A 21,363-nucleotide genomic window follows, 5' to 3' on the forward strand; every position below is an offset into this window, starting at 1 on the left:
GACAATTTCTATTCCTTTTCGCGGCAGCAAGGGGGTGGTTCATCCGCTCTGAGCTAGAAACCACGTAGATGGATTAGTACGGCAAGCCATTGGAACAAACCCAAAATAGAACAACATAAATCAATGATTAGAAAAATGGGATTTTACAATTTTTCAGCCAGCAATAAGCACCTAACTTTTTCAAATTTTAATCTCTGTTCTCTTAGGCACATGGGATTATTATAATAATATCCCTATTGCTTAATATACCATAGAAAATCCATTTTTTTATATGAAATATATGGTAATTATCAAATTAGTCTGTATCTAGGCTATTGGTTTAATATCTAAGGAAGGGTGGGGAGGTTAAACATTTATTAAAATATGGTAGTTGTCAAAGGTTGTAACTTTGTATACATATGTCTCTCTGTACTATCTTTATAACTAACCCCTGATAGAGATGACTATTCCCTTGTATCTTAGTAACCACTAGATATTAACTAAATCGTTATACAGTAGGGATATTAAATTACTATATTAAACTATCCTAAATCATCGTGTCATCATATAGTAGGGATACCAAATGGTATGGAAATGTGATTCTACTTAGGTGGAACTTCTAGCGGTGTATATAAACATTGATTTATATTCTTTTGGTTTTGTTTCAATGACTTGCCGTAGACTATCCCCCTTGCTTTAGTATTGGGTTTTTCGACGATACCTGTCTGTTATCGAGGCGCCATCTTATACCGATACCCAGAGATCTGCTAATAGCCAGTCGACTGCTCCCCGGTTGCAATTTCAGACTGCCTGCTGCGCGACCAGAGTATACGCCGGACAGACAAGATATCATGATTTCCACCATATTTACATCCCTCAGAGATGTTGAGCAGACCACAACAATTATTATCGCATCGTTTTTGATTGCTATCGTTCTTTCCTTAACTATCTCCCGCCCATCTACACCTCAACTACCTCTTGTAAACGGGCCCAAGCGCTGGGAATTTTTTTTCACCAAGGCGAAGCAGCGATACTACGCAAACGCGAAGAAAATCATACAAGCTGGATTCGAAAAGGTTGGTCTCCCGTCTGCTACATGTTAGCGAGAGTTCACAGCAACACAGTCCAAAAATGGGTTCTACGTTGTCACCGAGAATGGGATCGAGCTGATCCTCGCACCGAAATATGCTCACGCCATACGAAACGATAAGAGATTTGACTTTCACGCTTACAGGGTCCACGTAGGTAGAGCAACTAGTCTAATCTCTTCTCCGGACTGACCTTGATTCGTAGACAATGCTCCCCAACGTCGCTGGCCTGAACGTCTTTGAGATGGATCAAGTGGGAAAAGAGATTATGAGCTACATCATTCGTCAGAAACTAACGCATCAATTGGCTGATTTAATTGGGCCTCTATCCGAGGAAGCGAGTGATGCCTTACAGCAGAGCTGGACAGATAATCCAGGTGCGATAGCTCTTTGGTACCCTTCCTCAATTGGCCTTCCGTTGCTTACTTATCGTTAGAATGGCACGAAATCAGCGTCAAGTCCACCATCCTTGACATGATCTCCCAGCAATCTGCACGCATCTTCCTTGGCCGCAGCTTTTCCCACAATCCAACCTGGCTCGCCCTGTCACGCAGCATAACTCTTCATGCATTCAGCGCCGTGCGCGAGCTTCGCGTGTACCCATCACTCCTCCGTCCGCTGGTTGGGTGGTTTCTCCCCGCATGTAAATTGCTTCGTGGTGAGATAGCCAAAGCCCGGACGCTCATTGAACCCATTATCATAGCGCGAAGAGCGGAAAGAGAGCGATGCATAGCCGAGGGCCTCGAGCCACCAATTTACCTGGATACAATCACCTGGGCGGAAGAATGTGCACGCGGACGCAAATACGATCCAGCCGTAATACAGCTCACCCTGGCACTATCGGCCATGCATAACACCTCGGATTTTTTTACGCAAGTGTTATACGATATAGTGGCGAGACCGGGGCTAGTAGAGGAGCTGAGGAAGGAGATTATTGACGTCCGAGCGGATGGAAGGGCAAGAGAGTTTTGGAATAAGGGGGCAGTGCACCAGCTAATGTTGATGGATAGTGTCATGAAAGAGAGTCAGCGATTGAAGCCCACAGGTTTAGGTGAGACTTTCTGTCACTAGTATTGACACCACGAGGTGAATAGGCTGATGATATAGTAAACATGCGGCGCTATGCGACTGAGAAGATCTGCCTCCCTTCGTGTGACCCTGGAGACAACGACGGCCTCACAATCGAAAAAGGAGACTTGCTGATGATTTCACAACACAATCACTGGGAGGAAGAGGTCTACCCCAACGCGGCGCATTTTGACCCTTACCGGTTCTACAAGATGCGCCAGACGCCCACCCAACAGCATGCTGCACATTTTGTAGCGACGAGCGTCAACCATATCGGATTTGGACATGGGGCGCATGGCTGTCCTGGCCGATTCTTCGCGGCCGCCGAGACTAAGCTTGCGCTTTGTCACATTTTGATGAAATACGACATCAAACTTGTGGATCAGCCCAAGGTCTTCACTGTTGGTTCCATTACGAGTGCAGACCCCGTTGCTAGGGTTGCTGTGAGAAGGAGGAAGGAAGAGGTGTCTTTGTAATTAGGGATTACTAGTCTACCAAACAAAACTGATGCACCGTTTGACACTATATTCTTCTTCTCACACTCACTACCACATCTGGCGGCACTGCATGTTCCCCCATAAAGAAGTTGGCAGGCCGTCCATCAATCGCTTCAATGTCGTAATGTACGACAATGTACGCAATCACCATTTTCAATATGCGAGTTGCGAACTGTCTTCCAGCACTGGATACGGTTAGACTTGCCAGGAAATTAAGGGAGATACCCAAACTCACCAGGCTGAACGACCGTGTCCAAAAGACAGAAATGTGTCGCTTGTTGATACACAGGAGGCCGGCTTCCCGTCCTGTACGAACCGGAAAGGCTTAAACTCGCTTGGGCTCTCATAGAATTGCTTGTCGCGGTGGATGGGGATCGAAGGGACGGCCAGCCAGCTGCCTTTGTTAAGAAATTGACCATTTGGCAGCATCAGCCCGTCTCCGGGAACGACCTCGCGCAAAAGGGCCATGGAGGTAGGCGGTGCCCGCCGAAGACTCTCTCGAAGTGTACTATCTATGTAGTGCAACTGGAGAATAGCAGTTGGATCGGACCATTTCGCCGGGTTATCCAACGTCGCCTCAGCCTCGCTTCGAAGAGTTTGGTAAATGTCGTCCTTTGTGCTTGAGCCGAGTATGTCAAGCAAGGTGTGGTGGGCCGTTAACACGGTACTTGTAAACGCAGCGCCAAGCTGGGTTGTTAAATCATGATGAGCAAGGGGAATTCGCGGACAAGCATACCAACAAGTTGAAGGCATCTGCAAACATCTCCTCCGCACCGTCAGCGCCCCTAGTCGTGAGAATGACCTGACACAACCAAGTGACCATGTCTTCCGGTACCTCTGTTTCCTCCTGCAGTCTCCTCAATCTTTCTCTCACAATCGGCATCAGATACCTAAGGTAACGCCGTTGGACATACCCGATGGGCTTCTGCAGCACCCATCCGATGACACCTCTGGCAGGCGGGGGTAAACATTGCCCGACCACCGTTGACGCTGCTCCAAACCACTGTGAACTCGATATGATGGCCTCTACGAAGCGCTCATTCTTGGCTAGCTCACGGCCCGCCAGCACGGGAACCAACGTATGGTAGACCGTGTACCGCAACGCGCGAGCTAGGGACACTTTACTCACACAGTCCGCAGTACCAAAGCTCCTATCGATGGCCCAGCTCATTTGATCATACATCTCCGCCTTCAAGTTGTCAAATTTCTTGTTTAGGTGGAGTTTGATCGCGCTGTGCAAAATTTCGCTAATCGCAGGCGTGAAGCCAGGCGCCACGTAACGCACTCCCATCCGGGTGTATGCGGCCCGACGCGGGCACAGCACGGTCGGCGGTTGGTCAATAATCCATTTTATGTGCTCTTGGGGGAGAATGACGATGGGTTCGAAACTAATGAGGGGCATGAGAAAGGCTCGGCCCGTCTTATTGAAAGCTTCGTAGCCGGCTTCGAGGAGGGTTGGATTGTAGCGCCATTGACCAAGGCAAGCACGGAACGAGCTGAGCAATCCTGATCGGCGGCCTATCCACGAGATGTCCTTCGGTCGACGTTCGGAAGGGAACCAGAAACGAGCGAGATGGTTCAGGGCTATTGTGAGGACTAGAGGGAGGAGGATGGTGAGGAAAAGCGTGGCCGAGAATGGGCTCTGCATCTTGATCACGGGCGTTGAGGGTTTGCTAGGCACTGAGAATATGACATGGCATCTTTCTATTTAGGTGATTTCGAAGTCTCTGCTGAAACAGCGGTGTGGACGTGGTGACGCCCTTGCATAAGCGGCATCATCAGTCGTGGGTACTTATGATGTGGGCGTGTAAGGGCTGGTTAGCGAAGGACGCACTCACCGTTGCCAAGAATGCATATATAAGAGGTTGGTCTATCATCAATTGATTTGCTGGTCACAGCCGCTTCGACGCTTCGCCACAATGGTTCGCTCTCCCACAGCCCAAAGCCGGTCCCTACGCCAGATATCGTGGGACCTTATCCGTATCTCGCGATATGATAAGTATAACTCATTTCTCTGCCTCTTTGCAGGAGGTTTGACCACCTTAGCCCCTTTGCCAGTCGGCCCTAACAAGGCACAGTATGGTCGACGCTTCTTGCCGGAAGTACACGACTTCGCGAAGACCCCAACCACATCTCCGTCCAGTTCATTCTTAGCCGGGTTCTTTTCTGTTCCTTGGCAGCATATATCTTTTCCGGGGCGGGCATGGTGTGGAATGACTGGGTTGATCGAGACATCGACGCTCGCGTCGCACGCACCAAGGATCGTCCCTTGGCTGCAGGCAGACTCCGCACTGAAGAAGCCATGGTCTGGATGCTGTTTCAAGCTGGCATAGCCACGACGTTCTTGTATTGGATGATGGATGGACGATATGTGTTCGTAATCACAGCAGTCCCCCCTCTCCTCTTACCAAGCTTGACTGACTGTGCGTGACTGTAGGTTGCACTCCATAATTCCCCCTACGTTGGGAACCTTGATATATCCATACTGCAAAAGGCCGCTCGCTCACCGAATTGGTATTTATCCCCAATACGTTCTCGGTCTGACAGCATCTTGTCCGGTCCTCTTTGGCCGCGCCTCGATCTACCCCCATCTAGACTCCTTCACTGCACTTGTAAGGTCCAGTCTGCCGCTTTGCCTAGTTGTCTTCACATGGACTCTCTACTTCAATACCGCCTACAGTTACCAAGATATCGTCGACGACAAGAAGCTGGGTGTGAACTCACTTTACACGCTTGCGGGACAACACATTCATGGCGTACTTGTGGCTCTAGCAACGATAGTGGCGGGTGCACTGTGTTGGGCACTATACCCTTTGGGTTCAGTTTGGTTATGGGTCTCTTGGATGGGAGTCTGGATCATTGGGTGTGTGGACCAGATGAGGAGATTCGATGCGAAGGATCCAAGAAGCGGGCATTATGTCTTTCGTAGTAATGTGGTGATGGGGCTCTGGACAATGGTGGCTTGTGTTTTGGAGGTTGTATTTAGGGGGCTGTAGAGATGACTGCAAGTAGGAGAGGGAGGCTTGATGGACTGTTCAATACCCAAGACAAACTCCCGCTGGGGTCGTGACGGGTATATTTTCTTGCAAAGCTTTAATTGTCGTCTCAAATCTGTTCTTGCTTCTCAGCGCTTTCTTGAAGCGAGAGCCCAGTGAAACCTGGTGGCGATGGCGATACAGATACCAGTGCCGCAGTCGCAGTATTCCCCAATAACGTACAAAGACAACTGGCTGTCGAAGCGAGCAAAGTACATTGTGCATCATTTGAAGTGGGGAGAAACTACTAGTGGAGCAAGGGGAAGGATGTGTAAGGTTGGTTGGGTTTACAATTCTCAGATACATAGCGCACAATATTTGAGATAAAAGTCTGGACTTTCCAAGAAGATAAAACCCTTGCATAACACGTCCTAAATCGTGGATGCCCAAGGAGATCGACTTAGCCGAAGTGGGCACCCAAGCCAGTTAATATTGATGGGTCAGTCTCTCGTCGTCTGTCTGATTCTGTCAGTCTACATCGCTTTTTCCTAATGTCTCTCGAACCCATAGCCATTGTCGGAACAGGATGTCGCTTTCCTGGATCTTCCTCCTCACCGGCTCGTCTCTGGGATCTTATTCGGAATCCGCGAAATGTCGCCTCCAAAGTTCCCAGTGGCCGATTCAACGTGGATGCATTTTACCATCCAAACAGTCAACAGCACGGCGCAACAAGCGTGACCGAGTCGTATTTCATAGAGGAAGATATACGAGCCTTTGACGCTCCTTTCTTCAACATCTCCCCAGCGGAAGCAGCTGCCCTGGATCCGCAACAACGCCTGCTTCTAGAGACTGTTTATGATTCCCTCGATGCCGGCGGGCATAGACTCGATCTCTTACAGGGATCACCTACGGGGGTCTACTGTGGCTTCCTCCGTACCGATTACAGCCAGATACAATTTGCAGATCCAGATTCGATTCCTCCGTACACGGTCACCGGAAACTCACCCGCGATCATGGCAAACCGAATCTCATACTTTTTCAACTGGACTGGGCCATCATTCTCTGTGGATACCGGATGCTCCTCCAGCTTGCTGGCTGTTCATCTGGCTGTCGAGGCATTAAGAAAAGGTGACTGTGCGATGGCCGTCGCGGTGGGAAGTAATCTAATTCTATCTCCAAATCCCTATATAGCCGATGCAAAAACAGGGATGCTATCTGCTACAGGCCGGTCGCAGATGTGGGATGCATCCGCCGATGGCTACGCGCGAGGAGAGGGGGTTGCCTCGGTGGTTCTAAAACGACTGAGCGATGCTATTGCTACCGGGGACGAGATTGAGTGTGTGATTCGGGCTACAGGAGTGAACAGCGACGGTCGGACAATGGGTATCACGATGCCGAACGGAGAAGCACAGCAGCACCTGATCGAGTCGACTTACGCCAGTATCGGTCTTGACCCAAAGAATGCCCAGCACAGATGTCAATATTTTGAGGCGCACGGGACCGGGACGCAGGCAGGAGACCCCCAGGAAGCCAGTGCTATTTATGGGGCTTTCTTTGGGGATGCCGCACCGGAAGACTCTCAAGTCCTGCATGTTGGTTCGATCAAGACTGTGATTGGTCATACAGAAGCGACAGCTGGCTTGGCTGGGCTGATCAAGGCGTCATTGTGTTTGCAGCATGGGGAGATTGCTCCGAACCTGCTGCTCTCCTCGCCCAACCCTCGGATCGTACCTTATCTATCTCGACTGCGAGTGCCAAATGAACGTGTCCCATGGCCGAGCCTGCCACCCGGGGTACCTCGCCGCGCATCAGTGAATTCATTTGGCTTTGGCGGTGCTAATGTCCATGCCATTCTCGAAAGCTATGCTCTACCATCCTCAACTCGGCGCCGCAGAGAAGATGAAGTGGGCGCTTGCCTTCTCCCTTTTGCTGTTTCGGCAGCCTCTGAACTCTCATTAGGAATGGTGCTGAAGGATCTCCTCCAATTTCTCGATGACAACCCAACGATCAACCTCACGGACCTTGCTTTGACCCTGATGACACGGCGTTCATGTCATAAATACCGCGTGATGTTTGCCACCACCTCAGCAGACGAGCTCAGAGACCAAATTACACAGGAGATATTCCGCCGGTCCGGTGGCCATATGCCCGCCAACCTTCGTCGCCATGTGCAGTCTCAGCTTAACTCCCGTATCCTGGGCATATTTACTGGCCAGGGGGCACAGTGGCCGCAGATGGGCCTCGATCTCATCAAGACAAGTCCGCGGGCCCAGAAGTGGATGGCCGATATGCAGCAAGCCCTCAATTCGCTACCTCTGCAATACCGGCCCAACTTCGACCTCATGACTGAACTGGCAGCCCCCGACGAAGACTCACGAATTCATGAAGCTAGCGTCTCACAACCCCTCCGCACGGCCATTCAGATTGTCCAAACTAACCTCCTTCGTAACCTTGGGCTCCAATTTGATAGCGTGATCGGCCACTCCTCTGGCGAGATCGCCGCCGCGTACGCGGCTGGAATGCTGGACCTCGCAGACACGATCCGGGTTGCCTATCTACGAGGTTGGGCGATCCAACAGTCTCAGCACCAACAGAAACCCGGGAGCATGATCGCCGTGATGCTCAATTGGAAACAAGCAGAGGCAATCTCCAGCCTCCCTCAATATGCTGGAAAGATTCAAATTGCAGCCTACAACTCCCCTACAAGTGTGACGCTGTCCGGCGACCGTGAGGCCATCGACGAACTAGTCTGGTTGCTGTCTAGTTTGGGGCAAGCCGTGCACCCTCTCCATGTTGATACTGCGTACCATTCGCACCATATGCAGTTGAGCGCGGAGGTGTACAGGCGGGCGATGGAAGCTTGCAAAATTCAACCAAGGAAGCCGAGCTCGCCGGTGCGCTGGTTCTCAACCGTGTACCCCGGGGTGGACCTTAGTGTCACGCGTGGTGATAAAGCAAACGAATACTGGGTAGCCAATATGCTGAAGTCGGTTTCTTTCTCGCAAGCCGTTGCTGTTGCGCTCCAATCTCTAGAGACCAAATATGACTGTGTCATTGAGGTTGGTCCACATCCTGTGATGCGTGGGCCAGTGAACCAGATCCTCGAGGAGATGCCAAGACCAACAGATCTGCCGTACTTATGCCTGGCAAAGAGAGCCCAACCGGGCATTCAATCGTTTGCCGCCGCGATTGGGGAGCTGTGGACTGTTTTTGGTCCTGGGGGGCTTGATGTACAGGCATATGTCAACGCATTCAATACCAATGCTTCGGGAGCTGTGGTAAAGGGCCTGCCACGTTACCCCTTTGACCATAGCCAGACCTACTGGGCCGAGTCGAGATTATCCCGAGCTCGTTTACATGGTCGCAATCCACCCAATGCATTGTTAGGTGGAGTGCTTCCGACTTCTGGCCAGGGAGAGCGCCGTTGGAGGAACTACTTACGTCCTGAGGAGCTTCCTTGGATACATGGATATAGACTGAATGAAAAGTCCGTTCTTTCACCGGCAACGTATGTCGCCATGATGGTTGAAGCGGCTATTGCGGGGGCAGGGGCATCTCCGGTCCAAGTAATCGAGCTTCATGAACTTGAAATCTACCAAGATGTACCTGTCCCGTCTGACCAGGCCGGGCTTGAGACACTGTTCGCTGTGGAGGTAGAATCAGACGGACCCTGCGCAACAGGAAAATTTGCTTGTCAAGCAGCAGTTCATGGCGAGCTCTGTCGCGTGGCCTCCGGTCGATTCAAAACTATCTACGGCGCGCCTGACGCGCGAGCTCTGCCTGCACGATTTCCACCAGCAGCGCTCAACCCGATGGATGTCAGCGAATTCTACTCCCATCTATCTGCTCTCGGCCACGACAGAGCTGGTGATTTCAAACGTTTGTCTACCCTTTCTTGCAACCGAAAAGCCGCCTCGGCCACAATGACCCATCCAGATAGCAAGAATCAGCCAGCCTTACACATCCACCCCGCTACGATCGATCACGCATTTCAGACACTCTTAGCAGCCTCAATTTCCAGAATGGTGGACAAAGTAACCAAGTCACTGTACAGAATTTCAAAGATCTCCAATGTGGCCATTAACCCGACTATGCGACCAGCAGACAGTGAAACCCTGACCATTGACGCCGCACTCCTTACCAAAGCTCCAGGCCAAATCACCGGCGCGATAGACATTTTCCGGTCGAATGATGAGTGTGTGGTATCTTGCGAGGGACTTCACCTGAATCGAACCGCGAATAACCCCACCCTACCTAGTTTGTTTAGCAGGATGGACTGGATACCTCTGCAACCCAGCGCAGCAGCAGGCGGGAAAGTGTTATGCCGGCCGGGGGCCATCAGTACGCTGATGGGTCGTGAGCAGCTCGCTCTTCTGCATCTGCGAGCTCTATGTGAGAAACATGTGCAGAAGCATCGGAAGGGTCTATCGGGAGCAAAGGCTGCGTTTTTAAACTGGGCTGACCATGTCCTAATCCATGTCAGGAGGGGGACGGATCCCGTCTGTCGACCGGACTGGTTGGAGAGAAATCTTGAGAATATCTGCGCACCTGCACTTAGCCCTCTTGCAATGATTGGCGAGGGGTGGAAAAGTCTGTTTGACTCTGATTGCGAGACTCAAGCTCCTTCTGTTGAGCTTCTGGACCAGTACTACGCCGCGAATTTGCAGGACTTCGCCCCATGGTATGACCGATTCGTGTCGCTGGTAGGACAGTTGGCAGCGCTTTATCCTGAGATGAATATTCTGGAGGTGACAAGTAGTGGAACGGATCGAGTGACAAGCCGCGTGCTGAGGGAGATTGGGACTGGCTACAAAACCTACACACGGGCAGTCGTCAACAGGTCGATGATAGCAACGAGCACGAAGCCACCTGCACAACCATTTATCCAGGAACAAAATCTGGAAGACCAGTCATTTGAACCAGGTTCCGTCGATCTCGTCATTGTACATCAAGCCCTCTACTACACAAAGTCCTTAACCAACACCCTCACAATGCTTCGCCGCCTCCTCAAAAAAGGGGGTTACTTCCTCGTGCTTGAAGACACCAATCCCCACTTGATTCACCGAAATCTCCTACTCCCTTTAAGCGCTTGGCAAGATAACGACGCAGAACACCCACCTCATGGGCCTGTCCGCACCCGCGAGGCATGGAACGATCTCCTCATCGATCACGGTTTTAGTGGAATTGATAGCATAACCCCAATTCATGACGAGGCAATATCCGGCCTCTCGATCATGGTATGCCAGGCAGGTGATCCCACGGCTCACCTCATGCGAAACCTTTCGTTCTCATGGAACGAGCATCCCGATTTGGTGATTGCAGCGACGCGGAGTACGTGGATGGATCGAACTTGGCTCGCTGTTCATGAAAGCTTTCGACATATGGTGCTAGTCGAGCATTTCAGCAAGATTGAATTTACGAAGGGGAGTCCTGCGCCGGTGGTGGTTGTCATTACGGACTCTTTAAAACCAAGAGCTTGTTCGAGCCCCGGAGATGAGACGAGAATATTACGACGATTGTTCGCTGGCGCGAGCAAACTACTTTGGGTTTCCTCCTGCTCTGACGCTGGAATGCCCGTCTCCCTCTCCAAAGCCGTTACAGCAGGCCTTCTCTGTGGTCTCTCAATGGAGCATCCAGACACAATGTTCCAGTACCTCGAGCTCCCATCCAGTTCGGCCTCCAAGGAAAATGTTAGTACTGTGACGACGCTCCTGATGCAGCTCGTCCGTACTGATCCTCGAGAGAGTTCAAGGATAAATACTGGTCCGCCTCTAGAGTCCCAGCTGCGACTGTCTGAGAAAGGGGTTCTGTATGTGCCGCGCCATACATATTCCGAACGTATGAATCAGCGGCGCCTGGCTGCCCACCTTCAAGTTGAAGACGTTGTTTTACTCAACCGGGACAAGCAATATTCTGTCCTGCAACTCGAACATGTCGAAACTGTTGAGGAGCAGACTGCTCGCCTCCATGCATACCAGTCCACCCGACCTCTACCTGGTATCTCCACGACCACAGTCGAAGTCAAGGTTCATTTCTCAACAGCACACAGTATCAAGATTGAAGGGGTTGGGGTTTGCTATCTCTCGATAGGATTAGCTTCCAGCCATAACAACTCTGAACATCCTCTGGCAGGAAAGGGTGACTGCTGCCGCGTCCTCGCACTCTCTGAGCGCAATGCGATGCGGGTACATACTCCCCCTTCATGGTGTTGGGTCGTACCGCCGTCTGTTTCTGCCGCAGAAGAACCTGGTTTCCTTGCGAATACATTGGGTATGTTGATCGCAAAAGGCATCTTATCTCAGACAGAACCTGGTTCTGTAATATTGGTTTTGGAACCTGATGTTACCTGCCTCCACATCCTAAATTCCCTCGCACCCTTGCATAAGATCGAGATACTAGCCATCACTCACAAGGTATCCGCCAAAGCCAAGAAACAGGGTGTGATTTATATCCCTGAGCGTACGCCTACTCATCGACTAAGGCAAATGCTCCCAGTATCTAAAGTGGGGGCGGTTGTTTTCCATCATGCCAACAATGACAACGGGCAGAATCGTATCTGCAGCTTGTTTCCGAGTACTCGGCATTTTGATATCGGTTCATTCTATCAGGCCCCAGCGACGACACATTCACAAACACATGTTCCTGCGTCCAGTATACCTACTGCCCTAGAGAGTGTATCTGGGTGGTTTTACCCGAAGGACACCACTTTCCCAGTATGCTCTGTGACCAAATTACTTTCTGGAGAAGTTGATATAGGGCCAGCAACTGTGATTGATTGGCTAGCTGGCGACGGGACGCCGATCAGAGCACAGATTCACCCAGCGAGCGATGAGGTGTCTTTGTCCCCACAGAGCACCTACGTTCTCTGGGGGCTTCCCGAAGCCCTGGGAAGGGTTGTCGCCGAATGGCTTGTTTGCCATGGCGCGCAGCATTTAGTTCTTGTCGCACCACTCTCTGAAAACGCCCAATGGGTATCCGCTATTGCATCTGGTGGCGCAGAAGTCATCACAGTCCCCCCTAAAGAAGATCTTGTACACACTGTGCTTGCGATCCGCAGCCATCCAACGTTGCCGTCGGTCCAGGGGGTTGTGTTCAACGGCGAACTCGACACTGGCATCACGCCTGATATGGCGCGAGCGAACACGATTGAGAGGGCCAAAGCCCTGTCGCAGTTCTATGACTCCCCCAGTCTAGACTTCTTTTTGGGCGTTGGTCGCTACCCGGTCAAACAAGATCCGCAACAGTACGCCGTAACTGAATATCTCTCAGCACTTGCTTATCAGAGAGCAATGTCCGGTCTTCCCGCAAGTGTACTTTGCCTTGGGCCCGGATTGAGTATTGATGCCTTAGACGGGGACGACATATCGGAGATTCTTGCGGAGGCTATCCTGGCTGGACATCCTGTTGGTAGTAGATCTCGTGTGGTTACAGCTGGACTCTGCCCTGATACCTGCAGTCCAGACTATAAGGTATGGGAAGCCAGCCACTCGTTCAACCCGGCAATGTCTAATATGCTTGCCTTGTCACGGAGAGCAAGGCAAGAAAACCATGTTGTTAAAGCAGACGCAGAGGACACTTCGTTGAGCATTCAACTCGAGCGTGCCAAACAAACTGCGTCTGCCGTCACGGCTGTACGAGGTATCCTGAGCCAGCACTTTACCAGATATCTCCAGGCGCTGCTGCAGTCTGCGGTGGAGATCACCGATGACACCCTGTTCAACGAACTTGGTGTTGACTCTATAGTAGCGGCACAGTTGGGTGGATGGTTTTCCAGGGAGGTTGGAGTGAAAGTTTCAGTTGTTCTTATTCTTGCAGGGTCGTCCGTGGGTGAGGTTCTCCAAGAGGTAACAGAGAAGTTTATTTACTGATTTTAGATGACATAATTAATTAAGATCGATCCTACTAGATCCCTCGATGGAAGATAACATAAGCCATATAACTATAGCTACGAAAAGGGGGGAGAAAGTAATACTTCTAATTCCTAGCTGCCTGGACTGCCACCCAAGTAAAAAAAAAAAGGGGGGGGGGGGGGATATATATCACCTTAACTCACTCTTAAAGTAGCTAGCTGTGCTAGCTATTCCTTAATATACCTATATACTCTATCCACTCCTCCTACATCATGGCTTCTAGATATACAATATATAGCCACACCACACCACCACTTCCATCAGAATCAACCCTCATTGACCATGACTAGGCGGCCCCTATATTGGAATTTGTCTTGTTTGAGGATGGAGGAGGCTCAGTGGCTCATTTGTGTTTCGCTGCTCATGGGTTACCTAAGGAGAAATCGAGAAAACCAAGAAAGACGAGAACGTCATCATTGTGTCGTCTATGAAGCTGATACGACCCCAACCCCAAGCAAAGGGATATGGGTAGTGTCACTTCCCTATAAACTTCTGGGAAAGCCCAGTGGCAACGGTGCATTGAATCTAGCTCATAGTGCGGCCAATGTAACCAACAGTCTACGAATGCGGTATTGAGCCGAGGTACTCGCTTGGCCGTACCGAGCTTTGCAACCCTGACTGTTCGAATGACTATGACATAGTTGCCATCGTTATGTACTTGTAATGTCTGCTCTAATGATACAGTAGGGTTGGGTCCATAACTGGAAACCCACCAGAGGATCCCGCGCACTAGGGCCTTCCGGGCTCCTTCTAGATGTCCTACTGTAATCCCATAGTTTGACGACTCCTTTCTTCTGCAGGGATAACCTGGATGGTCCCAGAGCATGACAGCTTCTTTCTTACGCAGGAACTCAGTGCGGTTCCTCTCGGTCTGGACCTTAGCCGCGGCTTAAGCAACGTCTCCCATGCACCCGAACTTTAGTGCGGTACAATTGCTCTTGGAGGTTGAAAGAGGTAAACTATACAGTCCACTTGTTGATAGCTCCTATGGGTTGCTTCTGTTATCTAGTAATGAGCATATATTCCAGATCTCTTTTCCAAGAGGACTGTGATTGCTCTTATGCTGCTGTGGTGCTATATCAAGCATATCAGCGTGTATAAACCCTGAGAAGCCCTCGTTAGCTGGCTCCGGGACAATGAATCCGCTCTTCTGGTATAGTGTTACTGGCTTAATGTTAAAGGAGGTCCCGTCAGAATATTGCATACGAAGCGTGATACATTTGACCGGGAAGGCAATGGATGATACTAATTCCATGGGAAGAAGGTCCGACGTAGCAATGAATGAGAGCAATAACGCATTACATTGTCTAACAGATTAGACCGATTGGACAAACAGTGATGGACTTTGCACGAAGTTGAGACCCAGGTTCCCGGTGCTGTCGCGCGTTTTTCTCCTAGCTCCAGGAGTACCCACATATCGTCAGATTCGTTCCACTAGATTCTCAAGCCGATGCCACATCTTGCATATTGCCTACAATAGTTCCAGATTAAATCAGCGCAGCCAGCGTTTTCTAACTCACTACTGTCGGCCCCACGTGTGCTCTGCCGAGGAGATCCGGACAGCCAAGTTGGCCTTGGGTTCACGATTATGGAGCAAGAAGCTGAGCTACTGTAACAATGCCACCAATGCCAGGTACCCCACCACACACAACTCACAACTAGAACACGCAAACGATGCTCGAGTGAAGTTCAAGGCTATTACTCGCGAATAAACTGTGTCGTGCTGTTCCTGGGCCCTTAGAATGTAACATACGACTGGCGCCAGTCCTACGCAGCCCTAACTATGTAGTGGTGCGTAGATTTACCGAACCCAATGACAAATTATGGGAGCCACAAGTGTTGCATTCTGTGTGGACAGTTAGCAGGAAACGGAAGTAGAGAATGCTTCATCATGAACAAGAATATTAGGGGAAGAAAAAGGCTATATGGTTACACTGGAGAAAGTCAGTATTAACGATGACACATCACACTTACCTCTTCCATGCGTAAGGAATTCACGCTGTGATGTTTGCAGATCTGCACTCTCAGCTCATTCAACGGCCTGGGCCATCTCCCAGCGTGAATATCACGACTTGTAGCGTTAATCTGCCCCACAGAACTGGTCGACTGCCTTTATCTATCGAATCTTGTATGTCATGACTTCCGGAATTTCTGCAACTGTGTCATGAAGGAGAGAGCGTATAAGAGGAATGTCTAACACCCGCTCCTGTCTTAACGAACTTTCACATTCTTCACTGATCAACTTGCCATTTTTCCTCTATCATACCAAAGCAGCAAAGTACCATGCCAAGATACAGCAAGATTGTCCAGGAGCTCCGCGACGAGCTGCTCTGGGAAGTAGATGATCTCGACCAGGCGGTCAAAAACGCTCGTAAATGGGATATCCCCGAGCTGGACAAGTACGGAATCATCTCAGCCAAAGGCTTCCTTGATTACGCCGACTGGCTGGTCCGTGGCTGGGTTCCTACAGAGTCAACCAAAGGCCGGGACATCTACTACATCCTTTGTGTCTTCTACTTTGTCCTTTCCCAGGAGCCAATGGGCGGCCGTCAGACCCGCATCCACCCACTAAGCATCAACAAAAAACCGAAACCCCTATCAGAGTGGGTGGTCCGATTCGCCCAGGAGATCGGCTCTAGCATGGACCAGCCTTCCTCGATCAACGAGGCTACAATCACTACGTTTCGAAACTCTCCACTCTTTCGTGTTTTCGAGTCCGAAGGGGACTCTGACAACTGGACATCGTTCAATAAGTTCTTTTATCGCAAGCTTGACAAGCCACGTGAAATCGACGGCCAAGACGATGATCGTATCGTGGTCTTCCCTGCAGACTCCACGTTCGCCGGAGCATATGCCATAAGCGACGAGTCTGAGGTGGTCCTGAAAAAGGAAGAGTACAGGATGGTGAAAGACGAGGTGATTCTGAAGAATGTTCCTTGGAGAGTAAAAGATCTTCTTGGTGAATATGGTGACAAGAAAGTGCCTGGAGATGAATCCCAAACCTATGGAAGCCTTTTTAAAGACGGACTCTGGACTCACGTCTTCTTGAATTCGTTTGACTACCATCGCCAGCATGCACCAGTCTCAGGGACTGTGGAAGAAATTGGCGTTATTAAAGGCGCCGCCTATCTTGAGGTCCTGGTAAAGTCGGACGAGCAGGTTGGCCACAACTATCTGGAGCTCTCCCGCCAGATTGGAGATAAGTCACAGAATCCCTCTGGCGTCCAGACCCTTGACGCCCCAGACACTCCCGGCTATCAGTTCCTTCAGACGCGGGGAGTGGTGATTATCAACAATGAAAACTTGGGCAGAGTTGCTGTCTTACCCATTGGTATGGCCATGGTTTCTTCCGTGAATGTGAGATGTGACTTGAAGGGCAAAAAGATTAAGAAAGGCGATGAAATCTCGCACTTCGCATTCGGCGGCTCGGACTGCATCATCATGTTCGAGCAGAAGGCAAGGGTCTCGGGCTTCCCAGATTCTGACCCAGCTTCTCGCGAGCATTTCTTTTACGGTGAAAAGTTGTGCAGGGCTTATTACGAACGGAAACAAGACGAACCAAAGAGCTTCGGGTCCCGGTTTGGTTTAGCTTCCAGATAAACCTTTTTAAGGACAATCGGTAGGAACGGTCAGGGAGGAGGGCATCTGTGGCAATGTCTGAAATATGGTATTCATTATCTATGCTATAATCTATAGTCCTATTACGTAGCTGTAATCAAAAACTCTTTTCCGGCATGCATATTCCCCTTGCGGTTTTCGCTTGCAACTTTGACAATGCGGTTGCTTTTCTCGCCCCTTGGCGAGGACCAAGGGCACTGTGGCAATCTATCTTCAAGATGCAAATAATACCCTGGTCTTCCGTCCTACATACTACTTTACACTATGTCTTGTGGCGGTATAGTTTAGAATGATAGATTACCAATGCGGAAGATACCAATCCCAAGCAAGCCTTTTACAAAGCTTACGCTCGCTCTAAACTCACTCCAAATATAACCTACTCAAATACGGCTATTGAACTAGGATGAGCCTTACGGCAATTGCATCATACTGCGACGCAGTGGATTTCTCAAATGCCCACTCCTATTGACGCGGCATCTACGGGCGTGGGCCCATGGAAAGCAATGAGCCACATGTGTTCGCGCTGAGTGCAGCAACCTCTCCATAACTAGTTGTATATGGCTACGTTTACTGGCTTGGACTTATTTGTAGGCACCCCTTAGGGTGTGATGTGTCACATCCACAAGCAACTGGAAGCAGAAGAACTTACTCAGCCTACTATAATTTCCCACTTCATCATCTAATGTTACCCGCTAGTTTCTGTCACATATCGTCGGTCTTGCCTGCCAGATGAAAGGCCCGACTGTTAATTGAAACTTTACGGGACCACGGTACAGTCCAGAGTGCAACAGTACAGATGAACAATTAGAGAAACAAGAACAATGCACGGGAGGTTCCGACGCCATCTTATATCAGACTAACCAGCAATAGATTTTCTGTCATTACTATAGCCATGTGCAAGCGGTCTGTTGGCACAACGCTGCTTACAGCTGCGTTAGACATGCTCAGGGAATTCAAGGGCCGATCGAATATCATCCAAACACCGGGCTAGCAGAAGGTTGACCGCGGGCTACCTTTCACCATTGCCGCTAGCAAGATCGCTAGTCATGTCCTTGGCCTCTTTATTTCGCTCCGCGTATAACTTGCGAACCCTCTTCTTAATGCAGGCCGCCCATCTGACAACCGTGGCCGTTAAATACCGGGACGAAATGAAAGCAATATTCTGACGCCGCCCTTGTCCCCGGCCGATCCGTAAACAACGTCGCGATCTACTAGTCAATGTGACTTATACCCCCGTCGTTAAAGTCAATCCCGAGGGAAGTTACAGAGAGGGTCTACAATACGTATTTGGATGAGGCGGATCCTGCCTGGGCAGGCATTCCATGTTTCCATCTCAGCGAGCAGAACAGAGTCAGAGGCGGTCCGGAGTTCTTCGCTAAGTCTGTTTGAGAGCAGAACAGGAGGAGCCAAGAGCTTACTGCAGATAGCTAAAAGAGGTAATCTTTTAATTCTTTTGACCCATGCTTGTGATGGCGTTACTTTCTATCCTAAAACTAGTCCTTATAACTCGTGATGTTGCAGCATACATCAGGTCTTGAGAGTAGTCTAATTATTACATTACATTGCATACTGCCCCTCAGGAGATTTTCAGAAGAAATTCGCCGAATAAGAGTGTTAGGTATCAGGGGAAGGTATGCTTTACTATCGGATCGGTTGCCAAGGATCGCTACTCTGGAGTAGCCTGATATTCTAAGCCTTTTCCCCGACAACATATATCTAAAAGTTGTAATGACCGACTGGTTCATGTAGCAAATATCGCCATATTGTTAATGACCTTCTAAAAGATCGGAGAGTGCTGCAATTGAATCCCAGTTCTTTCAACAAATCACTTTTAAGTTCGTGGTAACTCAACATCAGATATGACCTGAATCAACCATCCTCAATGGGATATTTCACCATTCAAGGTAGGGGTACCTGGGTGAGCTAACTCAAGTAAAGAGGGCAAAGCACAATAAAAAAAGATATAAGACAATGATACCGAAAAAGATAGCCCGTCAGGAAAGAAAACCCCGCTCAACGGGAACCATGAACTTAGTGATTGGCGAAATACCACCAGTAAGCACCTAGCAATTTGCTTCCCTTGATATAATTCTCCCTGTCTAGTTTCTCATCTGGACCATGAGCACCGTCGTCGGACCTGCCCACCGGAAGCAACATGATACTTTTTTCCGGCCCCAAGGCATTCTGTATATCCAGTGTCACACCGATACTATTATACAGTAGCCATTAGTGCTATCGAATTGGATGTAAACAGAGAGGGAAAGCAGAAAAAGAAGGGAAACAAGAACCAACCTTCCACCTTCGCGAGTTAGATCTGGCTCAGTGTTATATACTCTTTTTGTCGCCGCGCTTCCCGCCGCGAAATTGGAGTCCTTGGTATTTCCAACCCAGTATGGTGCTGGATCACCGAGCTGTTCCACTTTACACGTATTCTTACTACCTAGCTTCTTAAACTCCTGGTCCAGGTAGTGCTCCACCAAGGCTTTGACCGCTTTGTCTTCCATGGTCGGCACCGTTCGGACGGAGAACTTCCCAGTCACCGTGGGGTAGATGGCTGTCGTCTGCTTTTCGCTGGGATCCGCGCCATTGATGCCGTGGATCGTAATGGAGGGGTATCTCCACCGGTGCGTGAGAGTATCCTGGGCGGTGGTGTAGATTGCTGCATCGCTGCCTATGGTTTTATTAAATTCTTCCATACTGAAATCAATTTTCTGGTATTGGGCGATCTCCTCTGATGTAACATTATCGACGAGGCCGTTTATTCCAGAGACCAGGATGTTGCCCTTCGAGTCGGCTAATTTGGACAGCATGATCACGAGTTCGGTCATGGGCTCGTGGACGGTCCCTCCGTATATACCACTATGGAGAGGTACAGGCGTACGCCCCGGCAGGGGCTTCTGGGCAATAGTGATGGTGAAATAGTTGATACCTCGAAGGCCATAAGTCAGACATGGCTTTCTGCTAGTAAGCCAGTAGTTGTCGGAGATGCAAGCTGCCTCGACCTTGCTGAACAACTCCTTGTTTTTCTGCGCAAATTTCGAGAATCCAACTGAGCCAGTCTCTTCCATTCCCTCAAAGCAGAACAGGAGATTGACTGGAACATCTACTTCTGCTTCCTGATAGGCCTCAAGAGCATTTAGCCAGGCGAGCATGGGTCCTTTGTCATCAGTTGAACCACGCCCATACAGCTTCCCATTCACCTCTGTGAGTCTCCAGGCGGGATGCGTCCACCCCTTACCCTCGGGTTGAACATCATAATGGCCATAGATAAGAATGGTTCTCTTGTTGGGGTCAGGCGTCGCCGGGTACTTGGCGATAATGACATCGGGTAGTTTGAGAACCGGATGTGTATCCTGTTGGTTCCCAAGTGGATACCTTTTAACAGTCGCTCCTAAACCTTTGAGTTGTGTTTCCAGAAAAGCTGTCATCTAGGGGTGGTAACGGACGGGAGTTAGTGAACTGCAACAACACGAACAACGGTTCTCAGAGGGCGAAACATTCGTACCTGATCCACCTTTTGTCGTCCTTCAATAGTCAGATCAGAAGACACTGATTGAATTTCCACCGCCTTTGCGAGCCCTAATCCACGATTGTTAGGATTGCCTTATAGCTTTTTGCATGCGCAGAAGAACCTACTGTCAGTGATGAAGTGTTGGGATAGCTGGTCGATCCTATAAACAGCACAAGATAGTCAGCTCCCGACAACCTCTATAGACGGCAATCTTTGAGCTTGTCTTTACATACTTTGTAAAGACCTGATCCAACATATCGGACGGCATGGCTGGGTGCAAAACGGAAATGAAAATGGCCCTCGCTTGTAGAGAATAGTTTCCGTGTAGGTCAAAGTCAGCAAAAATGAGTAATGGTATTTTCTACGAGGAGATACACAAGGCGATTCATGGAGGAATAAATATGCTGATGTGTTTCTTGTCTGAGTTGCATCTCTGTCGTCTGCACCAAACCACCGCATGCGATTCAGCCGGGGAAGGATCGGTTTGTATGTGCCGCAACCTTGTTACGTAGATTGAGGTCATGGTTGAATATGTGGCATCAGAATCATCGCGAATCGACCAATCTAGAATCATAGTATGGCTCGAGACCCCTTGGAATGAAAAACTTCTTTCTCCGGAGTACTCCGTCTTACAACCAGAAAATAATATGTCTCTTAGGTAATAGCGCATGATCATGTCGCAGGCTTGAATGTTGGCAGAACAGCATGGAGATTACC

The 21,363-nt window shown here is 49.8% G+C and overlaps 5 protein-coding genes across 5 annotated transcripts; 3 read left to right on the forward strand and 2 right to left on the reverse strand.

The window, feature by feature from the left end:
- Window positions 1-1,541: 1,541 nt before the first annotated feature.
- Window positions 1,542-2,611, forward strand: Aud_002045 (cytochrome P450; the record flags this gene model as incomplete). The annotated part of the gene is made up of 2 exons (XM_043296047.1): window positions 1,542-2,118; window positions 2,175-2,611. 2 exons carry the CDS (start codon window positions 1,542-1,544, stop codon window positions 2,609-2,611), a joined length of 1,014 nt encoding a protein of 337 aa, XP_043151982.1.
- Window positions 2,612-2,657: 46 nt separating this feature from the next.
- On the reverse strand, window positions 2,658-4,280 carry Aud_002046 (cytochrome P450; the record flags this gene model as incomplete). Its single annotated transcript, XM_043296048.1, has 3 exons — window positions 2,658-2,817; window positions 2,868-3,319; window positions 3,369-4,280. 3 exons carry the CDS (start codon window positions 4,278-4,280, stop codon window positions 2,658-2,660), a joined length of 1,524 nt encoding a protein of 507 aa, XP_043151983.1.
- A 1,878-nt stretch (window positions 4,281-6,158) lies between these two features.
- On the forward strand, window positions 6,159-13,475 carry Aud_002047 (type I iterative polyketide synthase; the record flags this gene model as incomplete). Its single annotated transcript, XM_043296049.1, has 1 exon — window positions 6,159-13,475. The coding sequence occupies one exon, from the start codon at window positions 6,159-6,161 to the stop codon at window positions 13,473-13,475; it is 7,317 nt and encodes a 2,438-aa protein (XP_043151984.1).
- A 2,325-nt stretch (window positions 13,476-15,800) lies between these two features.
- Aud_002048 (phosphatidylserine decarboxylase) lies at window positions 15,801-17,117 on the forward strand (the record flags this gene model as incomplete). Its single annotated transcript, XM_043296050.1, has 1 exon — window positions 15,801-17,117. The coding sequence occupies one exon, from the start codon at window positions 15,801-15,803 to the stop codon at window positions 17,115-17,117; it is 1,317 nt and encodes a 438-aa protein (XP_043151985.1).
- A 2,049-nt stretch (window positions 17,118-19,166) lies between these two features.
- Aud_002049 (uncharacterized protein) lies at window positions 19,167-20,914 on the reverse strand (the record flags this gene model as incomplete). Its single annotated transcript, XM_043296051.1, has 5 exons — window positions 19,167-19,344; window positions 19,428-20,563; window positions 20,641-20,714; window positions 20,772-20,806; window positions 20,880-20,914. 5 exons carry the CDS (start codon window positions 20,912-20,914, stop codon window positions 19,167-19,169), a joined length of 1,458 nt encoding a protein of 485 aa, XP_043151986.1.
- Window positions 20,915-21,363: the final 449 nt, after the last annotated feature.

Source organism: Aspergillus udagawae (genome assembly GCF_001078395.1).
Source record: "Aspergillus udagawae IFM 46973 DNA, scaffold_10, whole genome shotgun sequence".
Lineage (NCBI taxonomy): Eukaryota > Fungi > Ascomycota > Eurotiomycetes > Eurotiales > Aspergillaceae > Aspergillus > Aspergillus udagawae.